An 18,360-nucleotide genomic window follows, 5' to 3' on the forward strand; every position below is an offset into this window, starting at 1 on the left:
AAATATGATATTTTATAAATAAAATGTCAGTTAAAAAATATACATAGTATATAAAATTGACTGCAAAGCATTCATTACGGATAGAACAGTCATACATAATGAAACTGTTTAATATACACGCCCCCGCACATGCCAGATAGTGGTCTGAAATGGTTAAATTCATTTACATTGAACATTTTTTTTTATTTCTGTGTACAGTAACCTTACACTTTTATTTTTTTTCACATCACCAAGCTATAGTTAAAACCTCACATAGAAAAAAAACATTGTCCAAAAGAGCCAAGAAGTCCATTAAACCACCTAATATTGGAACTGTAACATTACTGCTGAGTCTGATCTCCCAAATCCCCCTTGTGGGAAACATCACTCCACTACTGTAATCTAACAATAGCACAAACTCATTAATTGCGGACATGGATGACCATTTCCTTAGCATCATGGGAAATAAAACCTTCATCACTATCTGCTAATAAAGAAACATTTGCTTCCCTGTGCTTTCCTGAACAGTCATATTTATGTCCTGTATAAGTAAGGAAAAGGATACTCATCGTGGCTGAATCTTAAAAAGGAAAATGTAAAATAAAAAGTGTATGTACAATTCTTGGATGTTGTCTAAATAAAATATCTCATGAAGGAAACATGGAATCTGCCATTGCTAGCCCCTCCTTCTGAAAATGATAAGTTACTTGGCTGTCATGCTGACTCTCTAGCTTCAGCAGTTTCTGAGTCACTGACCTGGAATAGTAATGAAGATCCAGAGTTCAGATGTTCAATGCTTTGATTTGTAATTTATTGAAGGCATACTCAGCCCGGAAACTAGCATTTTCAGTGAAGAAGGACCCAGTTACATTGGTGGACAGTGGGAGAAGGTCCACCCTTGCTCTTCTTTTTAGCCACCCTGCACAGTCCAGGGGGGTTACTGAGGGAAGGGCCTTCTTAAACTGGTGGTCATTTGAAAGAATTGCACTTATATTGATTGTCAGTGGGAAGAACTTCACCTTCATTGGTGGTCAGTTGGAAGAACTCCACTTACATTGGTGGTCAGTGGTATGAAGTCTACTTACGTTGATGTGGGAATTAGTGGGAATAATGGCCTTCCTTACAGATAGCTAATTAGTGCCAGTGGTTACTTATCTGAGAGAGATGGCTCATTGATCAAAGGAACCACTAGCAATCTCTGTAGAAACCCCATGGTTCCCCAGAACCCTGGTTAAGAAAGGTTGCTTTAGACATTCCCATACATTATTGTGCCTATAGATATTAAATTGTCTTCCACCTCTTTTGGTTCTTCTTTGAAATCAACAAAAACAAATGCTTTTCATTGACAATAATAAAGAGTGAATGCTTTGAATGTCTTTCAGATAGTGTTCCGGAAGATCAGTGATGTGAAAAGAGAGGAAGAAGAGTGGATGAAAAGCAAAAATGAAGCCCCATTGATCCTCCCACCCGACCATCCCGTCCGGCGACTATTTCAGAGATTCCGCCAGCAGAAAGAAGCCCGCCTTGCAGCGGAGAGAGGAAGAGATCCCAACGACATTGAGAAAGGCAACATACTGGTGGAACATTCTGTACGCAACACCATAAAAGCCAGTCTGGTTACGGTCACAGAAAGTCCTGCCACGCCAACATCATTCCAAGCGGCGTCCACCTCTGGAGTGTCAGACCGTGCCAAGCTACATGCTCCAGTATCCGAAACGGCTGGAGGTAAAGTGCCCGGGGAGCTGGTGAAGCGGAAAGGGTGGGCAAGGTTTAGAGATGCATGTGGGAAAGGGGAGGATTGGAACAAAGTGGCTAAGGCGGAGTCTATGGAAATACTGCCTGACAGAACTAAACCCTCAGGGGAGGCTACTTTAAAGAAGACAGATTCATGTGACAGTGGCATTACAAAAAGTGATTTACGCTTGGACAGTGTTGGGGAGACTAGAAGCCCCCAGGATCGAAGTCCTGTACAGACAGAGGTTAAACACACTTTTTATCCCATTCCAGAACAGACTCTCCAAGCTACAGTGTTAGAGGTGAAGCATGAATTAAAAGAAGATATTAAAGCCTTGAACTCAAAAATGATCAATATTGAAAAACAGCTTGCTGAAATTCTAAGGATATTAGCTTCAAGAAGATGCTCCCAGTCTCCCCAAGAAATCTTTGAAATATCAAGGCCCCAGTCTCCAGAGTCAGAGAGAGACATATTTGGATCCAGCTAAGACTGCCTGAGAAATATCAAAAATTCTACAGGAAGTATGTGCCCCTTTCTCAACATTTTCAAGTTGCCTAGAACTTTAAGTTCTAATTGGAAGTTTGTTTTAGGGTGTTTTTCACCCATAGATGACCAGCATGTTCCTGGGGAGTAAAGAACTGTTTTCAATTGCATGTTCCAGCGGCAGCTGAAAGTGGGCTGCAGAAAACATTTGGTTGGTCTAGTTTTATCCTTTGTCCACTGAATATCAGTTTCTATGTGATTTCTATTTCAAAGGAATTTCGCACATATCACTATGACCCAGGAACAGATGACAGGGAGAAGAGCCAACAAACAAAGGATGCATTTCTCCAGTCATTTAAGTCAGAATATGAGACATTGGCGATTGAAGAAAAGGCAAAAGAGAGGGGCTGTTGCACCTTTATATCAGAATATTGGGAAGTTCCTTTTGTGATGTTTCTTCCCAAAAGCATGCCTTATGTAACTGATTTTTCACTTTTGTCCACTTTGAGGAATGGGCAAGATGGTAGGACTGTATCAGACATTTTCATAGCTGCTACCTTTATAATGAGCTTGCAAAACCATTTGCTGAATGTCACAATATATAGACAACATTTGTATTTATTTTAATGAATTCTTAAAATGCACAGCAAAGTTTAAAGTGTATGTAAAGCATTTTTTTTTGTTTAGATAGATTGTGGAAGGGTTAGACCCTCTGTCAGGTTTTTTTTGTCTACGTCCCCACTGGAGAGATTCACTCTTCTAATTTTTCCTGATCACAGTAACAGGAGGTGAGGAGAAATCTTCCAATGGTGAAGAGACCCCCCCCCCTTGCTTTGGAGAGATCTACTTCTGCTTTCCGCTGTGTTTCTGGAAAAAGAAGTGGAAAATATTCTCTCCAATGGAACACATACAGCAAAAGAAAAAATAACCTAACAGGGGACTTAACCATTCCCTATACATCATGCAGAAGCAAAAAACAAACAAACATTTTTTTGCCTTGATATACACTTTAAGAGCAAAAATAGCATAACTTATTTTTTTCTTTTATAGAGTCCCTTCTGTTTATGTAGACATATAGTCAAATTTTATGGAAAAAAATGAAAACACTTAGCACCTTAGTACCTGGCTCAGCCAATAGGTCAAGAGTGTTTTTTTGAAACTCTGACCTCCAGGAACTATCTAAAGTCAGCAATAGCGTACGGCATCACCGACAGTCCTAGCAAAAGATTATCACAGATTTTGCAATGAAAGAAATGTATCCCTTGCATTTCACACAGAATGCATGACTTTGTTTATAACACTTACTTGCATTTGTTAACCCAAGTAATACAGCCATTTAATTACCTGGATATTTTTTAAATCATGCTGATGCCGTAAATGAGTACACATCATTACATGCTGTGTGATAAGTCTTCCAATACGCATGGTGGTCATATTATGGCCATTACATTATCCTTTATGTTGGTTTCATATTTATTTGGTTCTGTAAAACAGTGTTGGAGTTGTCCTTAATTTAAGGCCAATTCCACCTTTTTGACAGATGTAATAATGTAAGATAGGGCGGTGAAATTACTTTGTAAATAATATTTATTACTTACATTCTTCTTAAATTCTTCTATGAGGTATTGTTATATCCACTTGGACCTAGTAGTCATTTTTGCTTGCTGTCACCAGGGAACCATAGACACTTTTTGCCTATTCAGTACATCTGTCTTTGGAATGCTGTGTTCATGCATGTCGAAGGTTGTTAGTACTTCATTCCACAGACTCAGCTGCAGATAACACAATTGGTAAAGTCTACAGTTTCCTCTATAGTACACAACATTTTTCTTACAGGGTGAATTTAGATTTTAATTATTTAAATTACAAATCAGCTTATTTAGTGTGTAGGTTTTTACCTTTAGTATCCAAACAGAAACTAAGGTCAGTTTCACCCCTCATCCATTTCGTAATGTAAGCACAGTGGTGGACAAGTCAATAAAGGTCTCCTGTGCTGGAACATTGTTTTGACCCCCCCATTCGAATACTGCCTAAGTACAGACACTTTTCTGTATATACCTAGTTGTCCACCACTCTAGATTGGGAGTTTTTAGGTCTTTGTGACTGCCAATACAGGTCCCATCCTGATCCACATCTGTCAAGTATTAGCCCTTAAAGTGGTTGTGAACCCTTACCTATACCCAGTGAAGTGACTGGCCTCGGGTGATACACAGAGTTGACACAAATCCTCTTACATAAGTTGTACCTTTGTAACTACAGTTGTCTTTTCCACATTCATTCAAAGTGCAGAATTTACACAGTATCTTCCAGCTCTGAAAAGCAGAAGGAGGAGGGCTAAAGTTACATCCGCGAGGAGAGTTTTGAGAGCTGACTGGAGGGAAGGGACACACCCCCTTTACACAGGTACAGAGTTGAGGCTGTCAATCACAGGTTGTGCCCTCCCGTTACCATTTTTCTCCTGGTGTCAGGAAAACTTGTTAAAATTACTCATAAAGATAGCAGTGAAATGAGGCAGTGGACAGAAATGACACTTAGTGCTCTGGATTGAGACAAGTACACACTATGCAGGGATATGCTTTGTTCTTGTTTCATGTCTGAGGTTTACAACCACATTAAGTCCCAAACAGCCTTTATGTATTTTCATAGTGTGCACACATTGTATGTCTGCCTCTGTAAAAACAGTGTTTTAGGTTGAACCTCTTGGCGCCTCTTGCAGGACGTTCACCCACAATATTTCTGAGGCCAGTGATGTCACTGCACAAGAGCTAGGAATCTTGGCACACACATTACCTATTTACTGTGACGTAGTCACTATATTCACTACACTTCTGCTGGCAGCAAGGGTAACATTTAATTCCCATATTTATATATGTAAGCTTCAGGTCTCAAGGGTTGGTTACAGGTGTTGCAGCTCAAGCCTGCCAATGTGCATCCAACCTTTGGCTAATTGACTAATGCTGATTTGTAGTTATGCCACTGAATAGAGATCAATGTACTTTTCAAAAGTATTTCAGCTGGCCATTTACATGATCCATGTTTACAGAGTCTAATCTGCCAATTTTATGTTTTATTTTGTCCACCATATTTTTGTCTTTCTTCAGTTCTCAAAAGTAATGAAGTCTTTAGATCAGCATGTCATTTAGGGAACTTGAATTTTCAGAAATAGAGGTCAGCAACAGCTGCCTCCATTCTTTTTAACTACAGGTTTCCTGTGACAGCAGTAGCCAAGGACACCAGGGATATGGGCTGTATCCCAGTGGCTGGTGATACTGTGAGTATCCCGATAAACCCGATAAACCTCTACAACACTGGGAGGGTGCTTGGATTAAGGGACAAAATGTGTTAATGGGTTTTCCTGCACTAATAGTACCAGGGTGGAGAATGGATTTCAGGGTTTATGGCTGATTACCTTAAACGGAGCATGTTAGCCACCTTTAAGCCCCTTGCCCCTGGTGAAACATTCAAAGAATCCTCTCCCAAGCCTTCCCAAATGCTGATGATGTTATGAGGGTTGTCTTACTTTCCTTGATGGATATCTCTTTTGTTTTATATTACAGAGGAGACATAGCAAGAGACAAGATTGACTCGGCGTCTTGTAGTCATTTTGTGTAGACATCCTTTTACATGCATTTTCTAGAGAATCCCTCCTGGGTGATTCCACTATCCCCCTAGTGGTTGATTCCACTATACCCCTAGTGGGTGATTCCACTATCCCCCTAGTGCAGGGGTGTAAAACTGGTGGCCCTCCAGCTGTTGTGAAACGACCAGTCCCATCATGTCTTTGCCTTTGCGAATCATGCTTGTAGCTGTCAATCTTGCAATGCCTCATGGGACTTGTAGTTTGGCAACAGCTGGAGGGCCGCCAGTTTGACACTATCCCCCCCCCCCCCCAGATTCCACTTTCTTCTCAGTGGGTGATTCCACTATGCAGCTTCACCTGAAACATCAAATTTGAGTTGCCAAACCATTTAAAGAACTGTAAATCTGTACTGTTTTCTTTCAACTAATCATAACAGTTGGAATGGTACTATAGTGAAATATATTGTGACATTCAGGCTATATTTTTATGATGCATTTAATTTACTTTTCTGAACAGATACTTATATTTTGATATCTTATGTTCCCCTATTTAATGTACACCCAATATATGTCTTATTCAGTTTCCCCTTCAGATCGGTTTATATTTGTCATTTTAAAAATGAAAATATATTATAGATATATATAGATATTCTATCATCCAAACCTCATAAAAGATCATAATGCTATTTTTCACTTTAAAGTCCAACCGATTGGTGATTGTATATAAAACGCATAAAAGAACTGTAAAACTAACTCCACTTTGTAGACCTATAACAATAATAATAATATATAGTTCTAGAGAATTTACTTTCAGGGATGCTAGATGTGTTTTGCACAGATGACAGGAGCTAGTACTGTAAGGTATTAATCACAACATAAAACATTTGACCTGACAACACAGTGTGACAAATTGTAAGACAATAAGCAGGGAAAAAGAAAGTTCTCCTTATATATATTGTTTCCTCTGTCCAATGCGGCTTCAGGGATGTGAAGGATGACACAACAAACGTTGAGCCTTATTGTCTTTGGCAAGTGGTTTCCTTTTACTGGGGAAGACAAGCTTTACCCGTTGGCTCTCAATCAACGGAATTGCTTTTCTCTGACATCTGCTGTTTTGCTCCCCAGAATACCATTTTCTGTTCTCTCGTTTCTCTCCAGAATAACGATTTCCATTAGCGGATCTCGTATTGCGTGATATGCCATCTTGAACGACTTTCCAACATCTGCCACACCTGGGTTCCTACAATATCCCATCATTAGGTCTTTACAGTTGTGGCATGAGTATACTTTTATGTAATGTTTTATTTTTTTTGCAATATGTCTTTTACGGTTTCCATTTGCCTTTATTTTTAATTTTGTTTGGTTAATTTATTTCAACTTATATCTGTCTGTCTTTAGTGCCAGATGAAAATTATGTGTATAGAAAAACAATTAAAAAATACCAAAGATCTACCAGCGAAAGCTTCTTTTTTAGATTTGGTAATCAAAAAGGGACCAGAGCTCAAGATGAGGTGACCATGGCCATGAAGAAATATCCATTTTTCCTTCCTACCTACCTACATGTCTTTTTCCCATCTTTCCTGCCCTCCTTTCTTCTTTCTTTTCTTCCTATCCTTTTTCAAATGTATTTTTTCTTCTTTCCTTCCTGTCCTTCTTCCTACTTCCAATATACAGTATATTGAGATGAGCAATCTCAGAACTGATGTCTGTGGATCAGGGACAAACATATTCTGTCCCTTGACAGAAAACGTTAACTAATCATGTCCTATCTGATTCTCTTGATGCTCAAGGTGATAAACTTGAAGTTTTTCTCTTGTAATTACACTGTTTCTGTATACAGATGCAAGTGATCCCTTGGAAACTTCTTCTGTGTAACAGATAGCAGAATTCTTCTACCTATCATTTCGTGACTGATAGCTATAACTGACGGCCAACTAGAAAGGCTAGTCCCAAAACATTTGGCAAAACTTTGATAATCACACTGTGCAAACATGTCAAGACACAACTTGCATCTGAATTCAGAGGCCACTTGGAAAGAGATAAATTTCATAATTAGGCCGAGGAATCATTTAAGCAATGTCAGTTTGTTAAAGTCTCATATCAGCCCCTTGATGTTTGTTGAGTCACTTTATACCTTTGTGCATCAGGCACCAGATATTAGATTGTAAGCTCTATGGGGCAGGGACTCAATGTGCCTGAAAAATATTTTCCTACAGCACTATTCAAAAATAAAACTTATTATAAAGACTGTATATACTAGTATATATTGTGTAAATATATGTATGGTGGCATTTCTCTAGGGTGATATTTAACTGAAGTCCCTGTCCAGCCAACCTTGCAATATGGAGTTTCTTCTGCAGGGACTCAAAGTGGCTTTTTATCAGATACCAAACAAAAATTTATTGTGCTGTTGAAGCAGCGTGTATTTGATTTTCATGTCCCATTTGCATTTGTCTATGTAACTGACAACTAGAGTACTTGAATATATCTTGTTTGTAATGTTATCCCTTGTTCCTGTTTGTGTGACATATGGGGTGTTGTGAAGACTGTAAACAATTGTATGTATGTTAGGTATCTGAGTGTAAATAGACTGACACCTCAGCTTTCCCCAGAATTATTTGAATATGATCCAACAATGAACAAAGGCCCATATCAAGCTTTTCTTTATTTTTATTGTTATTGTTTTTTTATTATTATTTGCAATTGAAACAGTGATGAAACAGTAACGGCCAAAAAGGCCATACTGTCCCGTGCTGGTCCATAGAATTCAAAGTGCATTTGATCTTAGAATTCTTGTAGCGTTATGTAAATCTGGTCTTGTAGGTTCTAAGCCAATACTTAAAATATATGTCTGTGCAAATCTCTTTTTTATAGTTTTGAATAGAGTAATGGGGGGAACTGAAACCCCCCATCAGGTTTTTACTGCTATTCGTGACTTTGTTAGTCACCTTTCCTCTTAATGTCACAGTGACAACAATTTTATCAGACAGAAAGCGGGAAAAAAAAGTTTCGTCTGGACATTCATTTTGAGAAAGAACTAAAACTTACAGACAAATATTTTGATTTATAGAGCATTGTTAGTAAAAAAAAAGGTAAAGGCTTGCCTTATTTGTTTTGTTATAAAATACTATCCCAGTACTGTACACACTGTAGGCTCTTTGAATGAACTTCCTATGCATGTGTGCATGCTCCACCTATTGCTAAACATGACAGTTTACAGTGGTAATTGTGGCAGAATGTACCATCCACTGTGCATTGGCGGAATGCTTGTGGTCTAGTCTGGAAGCATGCAGATAATGGTGACAACTCTACAAGCAGAGTAAGAATTGACATCTTAGGATAGGAAGGTCTGTGTTTAAACCTTGCTTATAGGATTTTGGTTGAAACTGAGTAAGCATCAGCATCTCATGCCTAGTACACACAATGAGAAAATCGGATGAAAAATACCACTTTGTAAGCAATCATCCAATAATCTGATCATTAGTATAACAGCTTCGAGAGCCGATCACGACAGTTCATGCAAAATTATCTGAATTGAAGAGCACAAAATGTTTTCTTGTAAGATACCAGAACAAATGATTTTCATTTAATCAGTACAGTATTAATCTGTAAAAATCAAGAAACCAAGACCGCGCATGCTCAGAAACAAAAGAATACATTGCAATACAATACATTACATCACTTCCGAAGTTGTATTCTGTCATACGAGCATTTTTGTAATTTTAGTAACCTCACAATTTTTGATATAAAACTAGCATGCAAAAAAAAGGACCATCATTCATCCGATATTCTCATTGTGAAGCTTTAGGCCAGAAAGGGCCTGTGGATACATCTTGCTTATAAGATTTTAGTTGAATCTTAAAGAAACAGACTAAACATTTCACCTCCAAGAGTTACCAAAAGTCAGTGGAAAGTCAGTCTCACCAGAGTCCACCCATATACCAAATATATTTTCATTGGAGCGATCCTTTTGTAAACTGACCCCATTTTCTGTTATGCAAAAAGCTTTGGTTTCCTTCCATTTATTTTGTTTCCCTGAATTATAAAACTTTGTGGAACATACTGATGCCATACAAGTTAAAAAAGAAAGAAAGAAAAAAAACCTTTACCACTTGTTGCAAACCCCACAGTTATAGGTTAGTAGCAACCAGGGGCAGACTGACCATTCAGTAGGGTCAGTAGGGGTCAGTAGGGGGGCCCCATGAGATGCCCCTGGTACCTTTCATACTCTTTTTTGAGTGTGGTTTGAGTGTGGGCAACCCCATGAGTTGTCAGCCTTCCCCTGGTAGCAACATTTCTCAATTACACAGTGGTTCAAATATGAAAATGACCATGCCTTACCGATAATTACAGCCTTTAGGCTAGGTCCACGCTGCTGCGATATGATCTTGACCTTCAGTCCTCATGCACATGGGACGTTTTTACAGCGGCTGTTTTTGGCTTGACGTTTTTTCTACAGCCAGTAAACTCCCCAGCATGTTATCCTATGTGTCCATGCACACATAGACTCTGATCAGCAATTTTTGGCTGAAAAAAACACCGGAACTAGTTGTTTTCTAGATGAGTTTTTTTAGCAGTAAAAACACTCTAATGCGGTAAATCACAGAAAACCAGCGTTTTTGGAAGTTTTTTTAAACATAAAAAAAATTTTTTGTTTGCTCAAAAAAAACCTGTTAAAAACCGCAAATGCAAAAAAAAACGCGAAAAAACGCAGCTAATGCAAAAACACAAAAAATGCTGAAAAACTCGTTTTTAATGTGACTTTACACAGCTAACATTACCAGCATTATTAAAATGCTCAATGTGCATTGAACCTCAGTGCGATTATGTAGTGCTACATGGATGCAATTTTGATAAAGTCTGTATATTCTATGGGGCCAAAATCACACTGGAATCTCACAAAAGTAGTACAGAACCTTTTCCAAAATTGCACCGTACTGATTTGCATTGATGTGAACGAACATCTTTAAAAACAATGTGATTTCCCTTGTCTTGCGATTCTATGCGACTGAAGTTGCTTCTGAAATCGCACTAGTGTGAACCAGGCCGTACCCTACCTTGAATATTTACTACTTAAAGGGAAATGAATGTGAATTTTCAATATGTTCACATTTAGGGCTATTGTGACAATAGCTTTTGTCATGGTTTTTACATTTTTACTTACTGTTCGATATTTGGACTTCTACACCTTGTGTAGGGAGTTGTGAATGTTCTTGCCACTTGTGGTTATCTGCATATCATAGATAGTGGTTAGATTATTCAAATTTAAAAAAGAAACATCCCACTTCAATACTTATTTTTAAAAATAGCATTGGTAGGTATCATCCCTAATGATACATTGTAAAAAGAAATTTCTCTTTACTAGTTAGATTATTTAGCTCAGGACAGAAGATAAACATTTCATTTTATAAAAAGTTTTTTGTGTCTATAATCAAGTCCAAAGATTTGCACTAAGAAGAGTAAGCAGTAAGGCATTGTGCAGCACTTCTAAGTACAAAGTATGGATTGCCTAGGTAATGGACAGATATGGCAGCCCCTTTTATAAAACTTTACACAGAAGCAAGGTTTTTAAAACATGTAATAATAAAAAATGTGCATTAACCTCCCTGGCGGTATGATTATTTCCAATTTTTGGTGCTGAAAGTGGTACCATTTTTTTGCATGGAAATATGTAGTTTTTTATTGTAGGCCTGTAATTTTTAGGAATAACTCACTGAAATCTGTCCGAACAAGAGTCTAAAAAACATCCCGGGTATGTTACAATTTGAAACACAAAATCATAAATTAGAATTTAATTAATAATCATAAATAATAATAATATAATAGTAATAAATTTAATTCAATAATATAATCAAACCAAAAACACTGAAATTTGAAATACAGAGGCAAATTCTCACATCGCTGAGCAAAGTCGCAAAATCGTTTTCAGTGTCTGATGACGAATTTCCCCACGAATCATTATCACTCAATTCTGCAAGTGGTTCTAATTTACTATCGCTGTTCTCTAGCCGGTCTAAAACCGCTTTTGACCTAAAGGGACGCTTTTTGGACGCCATGGACTTTTCTAAGTTTCCAGGCAGAAAGATGTAGGCAGGGCACAGGACAAAGCAGTAGGGACAAAATGTATGTGAAATGCATTGAAACAGCAATGTTTTACTATATAATAATCATTTTTAAAAAAATGACATTTTTTTTACATTTCAAATTTGCCGCCGGTTCCGGCGCCCATACGTCCCAGGGACCGGAACACAGAAGTCGGATGCCGGCATCGGCCGGAGGAGATGGCCGGGGATGCTGCAGGGGACACATCGCGGGAGCGAAGGACAAGGTAAGCGCTGCAGGGACTCCCTGAGCAACGCCGCATGGTAAGCCCGAGTGTAGCTCGGGGTTTCCGCTCTTGGTACTAAAATTTTACCCCGAGCTACACTCGGGAATACCGCCAGGGAGGTTAAGATGTATATAACCCATAATAATAAAGGCCATTGAAAAGCAATTTGTTATATCTGTTTGAAAAGTGCAAAAAAATAGCTGTTGGTACTGACAAAAATCCAGTGAGCACTTTTCTTCCCGTGTTCTCTGCTTCTGCTGCACTCCTATCAGTAAGCATTGTTCCTAGTTCTCTCTATGGACAACAGAACACTCCCCATGGTATGCATGAGAGGAGAAGGAGAGGTGTTCTGTAGTTCCTAATCAAGGGTGATAATGCTGCTCCTCCATAGATACAGTACACTGAGTGAGCGTTGTCAGTCGTATAGGAAGTGTGTTACTGGCAGAATCACAGGTAGGAAAAAAGTCACATTTAAGGGCTGATAAGCTGCAACATTAAATTGTTTATCAATTGGGTCTGGCTTTAAAGCCAGAGATTACGTTTACTTCCAGAAAAATTCAAACTTCTCTCATTTGCTAATATAAACACCCAAGGGACAGGAGCTGATGGCCAGAGATCAGTCACATAAGCTGTGGTTGATACTTGCAAAATAGAGCTCCCAGCTTTTGGGAATACTCAGGTTTCCTGAAGCTAAACCAAGAATGTGATCTATGGCCAACTTACAAAACAACCCCACAGCTTCACTGTAAGAGGGAAAATCTCATATTAAAATGTGTCCTCTGTACCCAGAGAGGTGAGATCTGCCCATGGTCTCTGGACTCACCACAACTTTTTAGCCAACTCTGGCACAAAGCAAAGATAAAGGTCATGTAATGATAATGTGGAGCTCCAAGGCTTGATGAGCTTATTGTTGATCACAATGCATCCGATATTCAGATCCAGCATAATAGTATAACATAAAATGTAACCATGCTTTTTTGGCCATTCTTTCTTTTTTTTTGTTACTTAACAGCTTAGTTTCAGCACACTACCTGATGAAGGGGACTCTGTGTGGTCCCAAAACATTGAATGGCGACTTTACAATAAAGTCAGATTAGAAACATTATAGTATGCTGCTGATATGTAATCTATTTAGTCTAGGAAGTCCTCATCCTTTGGTATCACCTATTTAGAGTAGGAATGTTAAACTCAATTTCATCGTCGGCAGCATCAGTATTATGGTTGCCCTCAAAGGGCCGGTTGTATCTGTAAGACTAGATGTGCAGAGTACCCCTCCCTTACATCAGATGTCAAGAACCTCTCAGCATAGGAAATCAAGAGTCCCCCCGCCCTCTCCTTACATCACAGTGCACCCCTTTACCTTGTGCTGCTGCTGGGAAGACGCTGGGGGTGCAGCTGGGAAGCAGAAAGTGCAGGGTCTAGAGAAGGACTAGAGGAGGGCTGAAATCAGCAGCTGAAATCTGCTGAATGCTGAGACCAGGGGAGATGGAGATGACGGGGTGCTGCAGCTGCAGAGAGAGGCACAGAATCTGCAAGGAGTTCCGTCTTCCTCTCTGCTGCCAGCTGCTGAGACAGGGGGACAGAGATGAGACTCTCCACAGCTTCACAGAGAAGCACAGGATCTTGTCGAGATCTGTCCTCCTCTCTGCTGCCACTGAGAGAAGGTGGGAGAGACGAGGGGAGTGCCACAGCTGCAGGAGAGGTGCAAGAGCCACTTGAAATGGCCTGGTGGGCCAGATTCAGCCCACGGGCCTTGTGTTTGACCGTGATATAGAGAAAGAGTGCCTGAAAAGAAGCAACTCCTGTTGTGCTCTCACTTCAGCAAAGATGTTATATAAAAAGTTTCAAAAATAAAAAACAGTTAAAAATGTATAAAATAAAAAAATTTAATAAAGAGGAACTCTAAAGAATTATGGGTTCTCGTTAAAAAATTTAAAATGTTTCATCCCTAAAGAAGTAACCCACCATCACCTTGGTGTCCTCACCATCAGCAAACAGAAATACCATTGGGGTCTCCAATTTACATTGTGCTAGTTGATTTTCACAGAATACCAATGACCAAAACAAACAATATACAGTAACTGGAGCTTTTCTACCCCATGATAGAGACTTTCAACTTCTTGAAATCGTTTTGAAGTGGAATGTTCCTCTAATGCCACAGAGAAGAAGTCACTGATTTATCTAACTCTTGATTCTTTGCTAAGCAAATGAAATAACAGGTCTTAGACGAACCCAGCGGCACCAATTATATCCAATGTTTTGTGTTGGCAGCTATGAATCTTGCATTGTGCCATTCTTTACACTGAACATTAAATCATCTCGAGAGAAAGACTTTTGCAATAAAAAAAACAGTATTTTGCCTTAAGATTCTTCGTGAGTGATAGATTTAAGTCTGTGAATCATCCACTGGCTGCACAAAAACACTTCACTATTTATGGTCACCGCCTGAAGTCAAAGTAGCCCTTATAAAACGAAAAAGTTGTCAAAATACTCTGAAAATTATGGCACACTGAAAGTAGATACACATACATATTTTCTCTCCAGTTTCAGATATTTGTAATGGAATCATTCTATTATGTTGTACATACCTCTGCTGGAAGCTCACGATGGTATCGAGTTCCTTTTTTCATAGAAAAAGTTCAAATGATCCAAAATGTAGAAATATGACTCACAGTGGTCGAGGCACTCTCAGGACTTGACATGAGGAACTAACAATAGACATTTTGGCTACAGCCCCCCTTTATCAACGCAACCATTAATATTTATGATTTGTTGTTTGGGTTAGTAAATTGGTGGTAACCATATTTGATATTTTTCACTGTGGGTGGAGCTATCATGTACAGTGAAAAGGATTTACAAGTGCTATGGGTATTAAATGATATGTGATCACTATTGCTGGTTTTCTTGATAAAAGTGGGTTGTCCCGCCGAAATATTGGGCATGCAATAAAATTGCATTACTTTATTAGTCCCTTGTATTTGGAAAGTGCATCAACCACTGTGAGTCTGTCTATAGTACCTATATGTGTACAGCACCCAGGCACTTTATCTTATTTCTGTTCTCAGACCACTATTTATTTATTTCAGGTACTTATATAGCGCCATCAATTTACGCAGCGCTTTACATATATATTGTACATTCACATCAGTCCCTAACCCTCAGAGGGTGTACAATCTAAGGTCCCTAACTTACATTCATACATACACATATTAGGGCCAGTTTAGACAGGATCCAATTAACCTACCAGCATGTCTTTGGAGCGTGGGAGGAAACCGGAGTACCCGGAGGAAACCCACGCAGGCACAGGGAGAACATGCAAACTCCAGGCAGGCGGTGCTGTGGTTGGGATTTGAACCAACGACCCTAGTACTGCCAGGCGCAAGTGCTGACCATTTAGCCACTGTGCTGCCCATGTGATTTTTAGTATATAAAATCCGCCCCCAATACATAGAGATTTTTTTTCAGCACACCATGTTGCAACATACTACATAAAGACGAATCAAATGTTATTTTCTAAGATTTTATTAAATGTACAAAGACAAACAAAAAACGGTGCTATACGTCATTACAAGGCATTGCACAACTCCTTCACAGTTTACATCAGTGGTTGCGCAATCTACATACTACTGGTGTGAATGGGCCCTTGGTGTCCATTGTACTTCTTTTTTTGTGCATTTTACTCTTTTATCATTTTTTGAGAATAAGTCTAGTGAGGGGTTGTTTTTTGCAGTGTAATTGCCATTTAACCCATTGCAACTTTTTTTAAAACCAACTACAGCACGTAAAATTTATTTTTTTGCATTCGCATTATTGATTGTCAGTGCATTATCCAAAATTCTCCCTATTTTTGCTGAAATTGCAGGGAAATGAAAACTCTCAATCTCGCTCATCTCTGCCGTGACTTTGCAAGCGAATTGTGACACATAAAGTCGCACAACAATTGAAAAATCATTTATTTTAATTGCAGCCTTTCCAACCAATGCGAATCAAGTCAAAGCCACATTTAAAAAGGTTCCTGCACTACTTTGATGCGACGTTCGTGCAACTTGCATGTCATAGACACCTCACACTGCATATTCGCACTGACAATTGCATGACAATGGGGTTGCAGCAGTGTGAACCGAGCGTAATTATCAATGACCTTCAATATTTTAAAATAGTAATTATGTTCTGAAACTTTACTTAGGGTATTCTATTTTCCAGTAGATTATAGTTTTGAGGAATTTCCCCTCTAGTTATACTGAAGGAAGGATAGATAGATAGATAGATAGATAGATAGATAGATAGATAGATAGATAGATAGATAGATAGAATCAGAGACACACGTGTCCAATTGATATGACATTTACAGGCATGTGACTACAATATTTGTAAAAAGCATGTGGAATATTTTGTGTCTGATTAAAAAATTACAGGGCATAAATTGATTATTGACATTTGTCCATAGCAATAAACCACATTACAAATCCCATAAGAAAAAAGAGGGTGGCTACGTTCCTCCATACAATGGGACCATGGAGAATGAACATAGCCACCCTCTAACAGGAAGTCCAATCACAGCAACATAAATAGGAATTTAGAGTTATGGAGGAGGTTGCGAGCAATAGAAGGAACTTTTTTGAGTTAAGAATTAATGTTTACATTTTTTTTTAAACCAGAGTTTAGTGTCACCGTCTTTCTAGAACATAAGGCATGGGTGATATACTTCTGAATGTGCTTCTAAATGTGGCTTTGTTGAATTCTGTAGTATGTCTGTTTGGCTGTTACAACCACTCCTGGCATCTCTGTTGTGTCTGTTTTTGTGACCACTGAACATCTGACAGGGTGAATTATGGACCAGGACATAAAGACATTTCTAGACAATGGTGGCCTACTGAGTAATGCGGTGCAAAGCAAACTGTTAATGTCCAATGTGCAGTAACCTGTAGGAGTCAATCAGACTGTGGTTCGCTGACATCAGACCAATGGAAAATGATTGTGATTAGTCCTTGTGTGTTACTGCACTTGGCATATAGATGTCTGCCTTGGCTAAATATGTCCAGTAGGAGGTTCCATAACTGCAGGTATCTAAAAGATAGTTTGGCCTTATGATGATAGGCGTCTAAAGAAAACACTCTTGCTGGCCATCACAGCTAGTTGCTTCCTTCAGTCTTACATCCTGCAGTTCTGACATTAATTGTTTGCTTTGGCCATCAATGACCATTTTGGCGATGAGCCAATCAATTTCTCCCATTACTGTTAAAATCTTCTCCAGAAAGAAGGAAGTTCCTGGTTCCTAAGGACAACCTTCAGAGTGCTCCTTTCAGACTTATATGTACTTGAGGCCCAGTGTGATTTTCTCACACGTCAAGGGCCCTTGATGCCCCAGATCATTTGTTAGTCTCCTATTTCCGAACGTTCCAGTAAATACATACATATGTGTTCAATTTCCATGCTGGTATTTTTAAACAAGCACAAATAAAATTTGTAAATATATTAAACTTAAAAACAAAAGTTTAATTTTATTTATGATAGTAATACAATATTTTATACACTGAAGCTGCTTGTGTGATATTTACATTGAAAATGGTTATATGGCTGGTCAAAAGCATGGAGAATATGTACAAGTGTGTATAGATTTGCACATGGGAAATAAATCTTGTTTTGTACAAAATCCAAAGCATTGCCAGTGTGGTTTGTTCAGTTTCCGAAGGATGTATGAGACAAGAGGCCATATCAAATGATGCTTGAATTCATGTTAAAGATACTCCATCAGGAAAATAACATAAGAGACTTTACTAATTTTCTTCTGCACATTCTATTTTCCATTTTACTGATCCTCTGGTTTTGTTGTTTTTGGAGTCACTGATATAGAAACTGAAGTAGATACTCAAATTCTGTGTTCTGGGTCAGTGACTCCAAAAACAACAAAACCAGAGTATCTACTTCATTTTCTGTGTCAGTGACTCCAAAATTATTGGAACTAGAGACAGTCACCTGGGCAATGACTTTTCTAGAGATCCCAACCAAGCTACTATAGTCACTGATCTGATGTAAGGATATTCAGTCTATGTGTGGTATGGCAATTTGTAACCTATTGGAATGTGTATGTGTGGTAGGGAGAATAGAGTATGGGGGAGGGCACAGGGAGTGCTTATAGGATGGGCCCCGAACTGGGAGGGGGCTAGGAAAATTGAGCAGGTGGTTAAATAACTGTACAGCTGTTAGCTGATATTTCTACTTACCTTTAAAAGGGTTAAAAGTCAATGAAAACCAC

At 38.8% G+C, this 18,360-nt stretch overlaps 1 protein-coding gene across 1 annotated transcript in view; it reads left to right on the top strand.

Moving 5' to 3' along the window:
* KCNH1 (potassium voltage-gated channel subfamily H member 1) overlaps positions 1 to 17,757 on the top strand; it is a 501,591-nt gene extending 483,834 nt beyond the window's left edge. Inside the window, exon 11 of the mRNA XM_089677806.1 lies at positions 1,362 to 17,757. Within this exon, the coding sequence (XP_089533932.1) occupies positions 1,362 to 2,201 (840 nt within the window). The 3' untranslated portion in view covers positions 2,202 to 17,757. The remainder of the gene's footprint in view (positions 1 to 1,361) is intronic.
* The last annotated feature ends 603 nt before the right edge of the window (positions 17,758 to 18,360 follow it).

The sequence above is a fragment of the Staurois parvus genome, unplaced genomic scaffold (assembly GCF_062004578.1).
Source record: "Staurois parvus isolate SC_StPar_1 unplaced genomic scaffold, SC_StPar_1.0 ptg000192l, whole genome shotgun sequence".
Lineage (NCBI taxonomy): Eukaryota > Metazoa > Chordata > Amphibia > Anura > Ranidae > Staurois > Staurois parvus.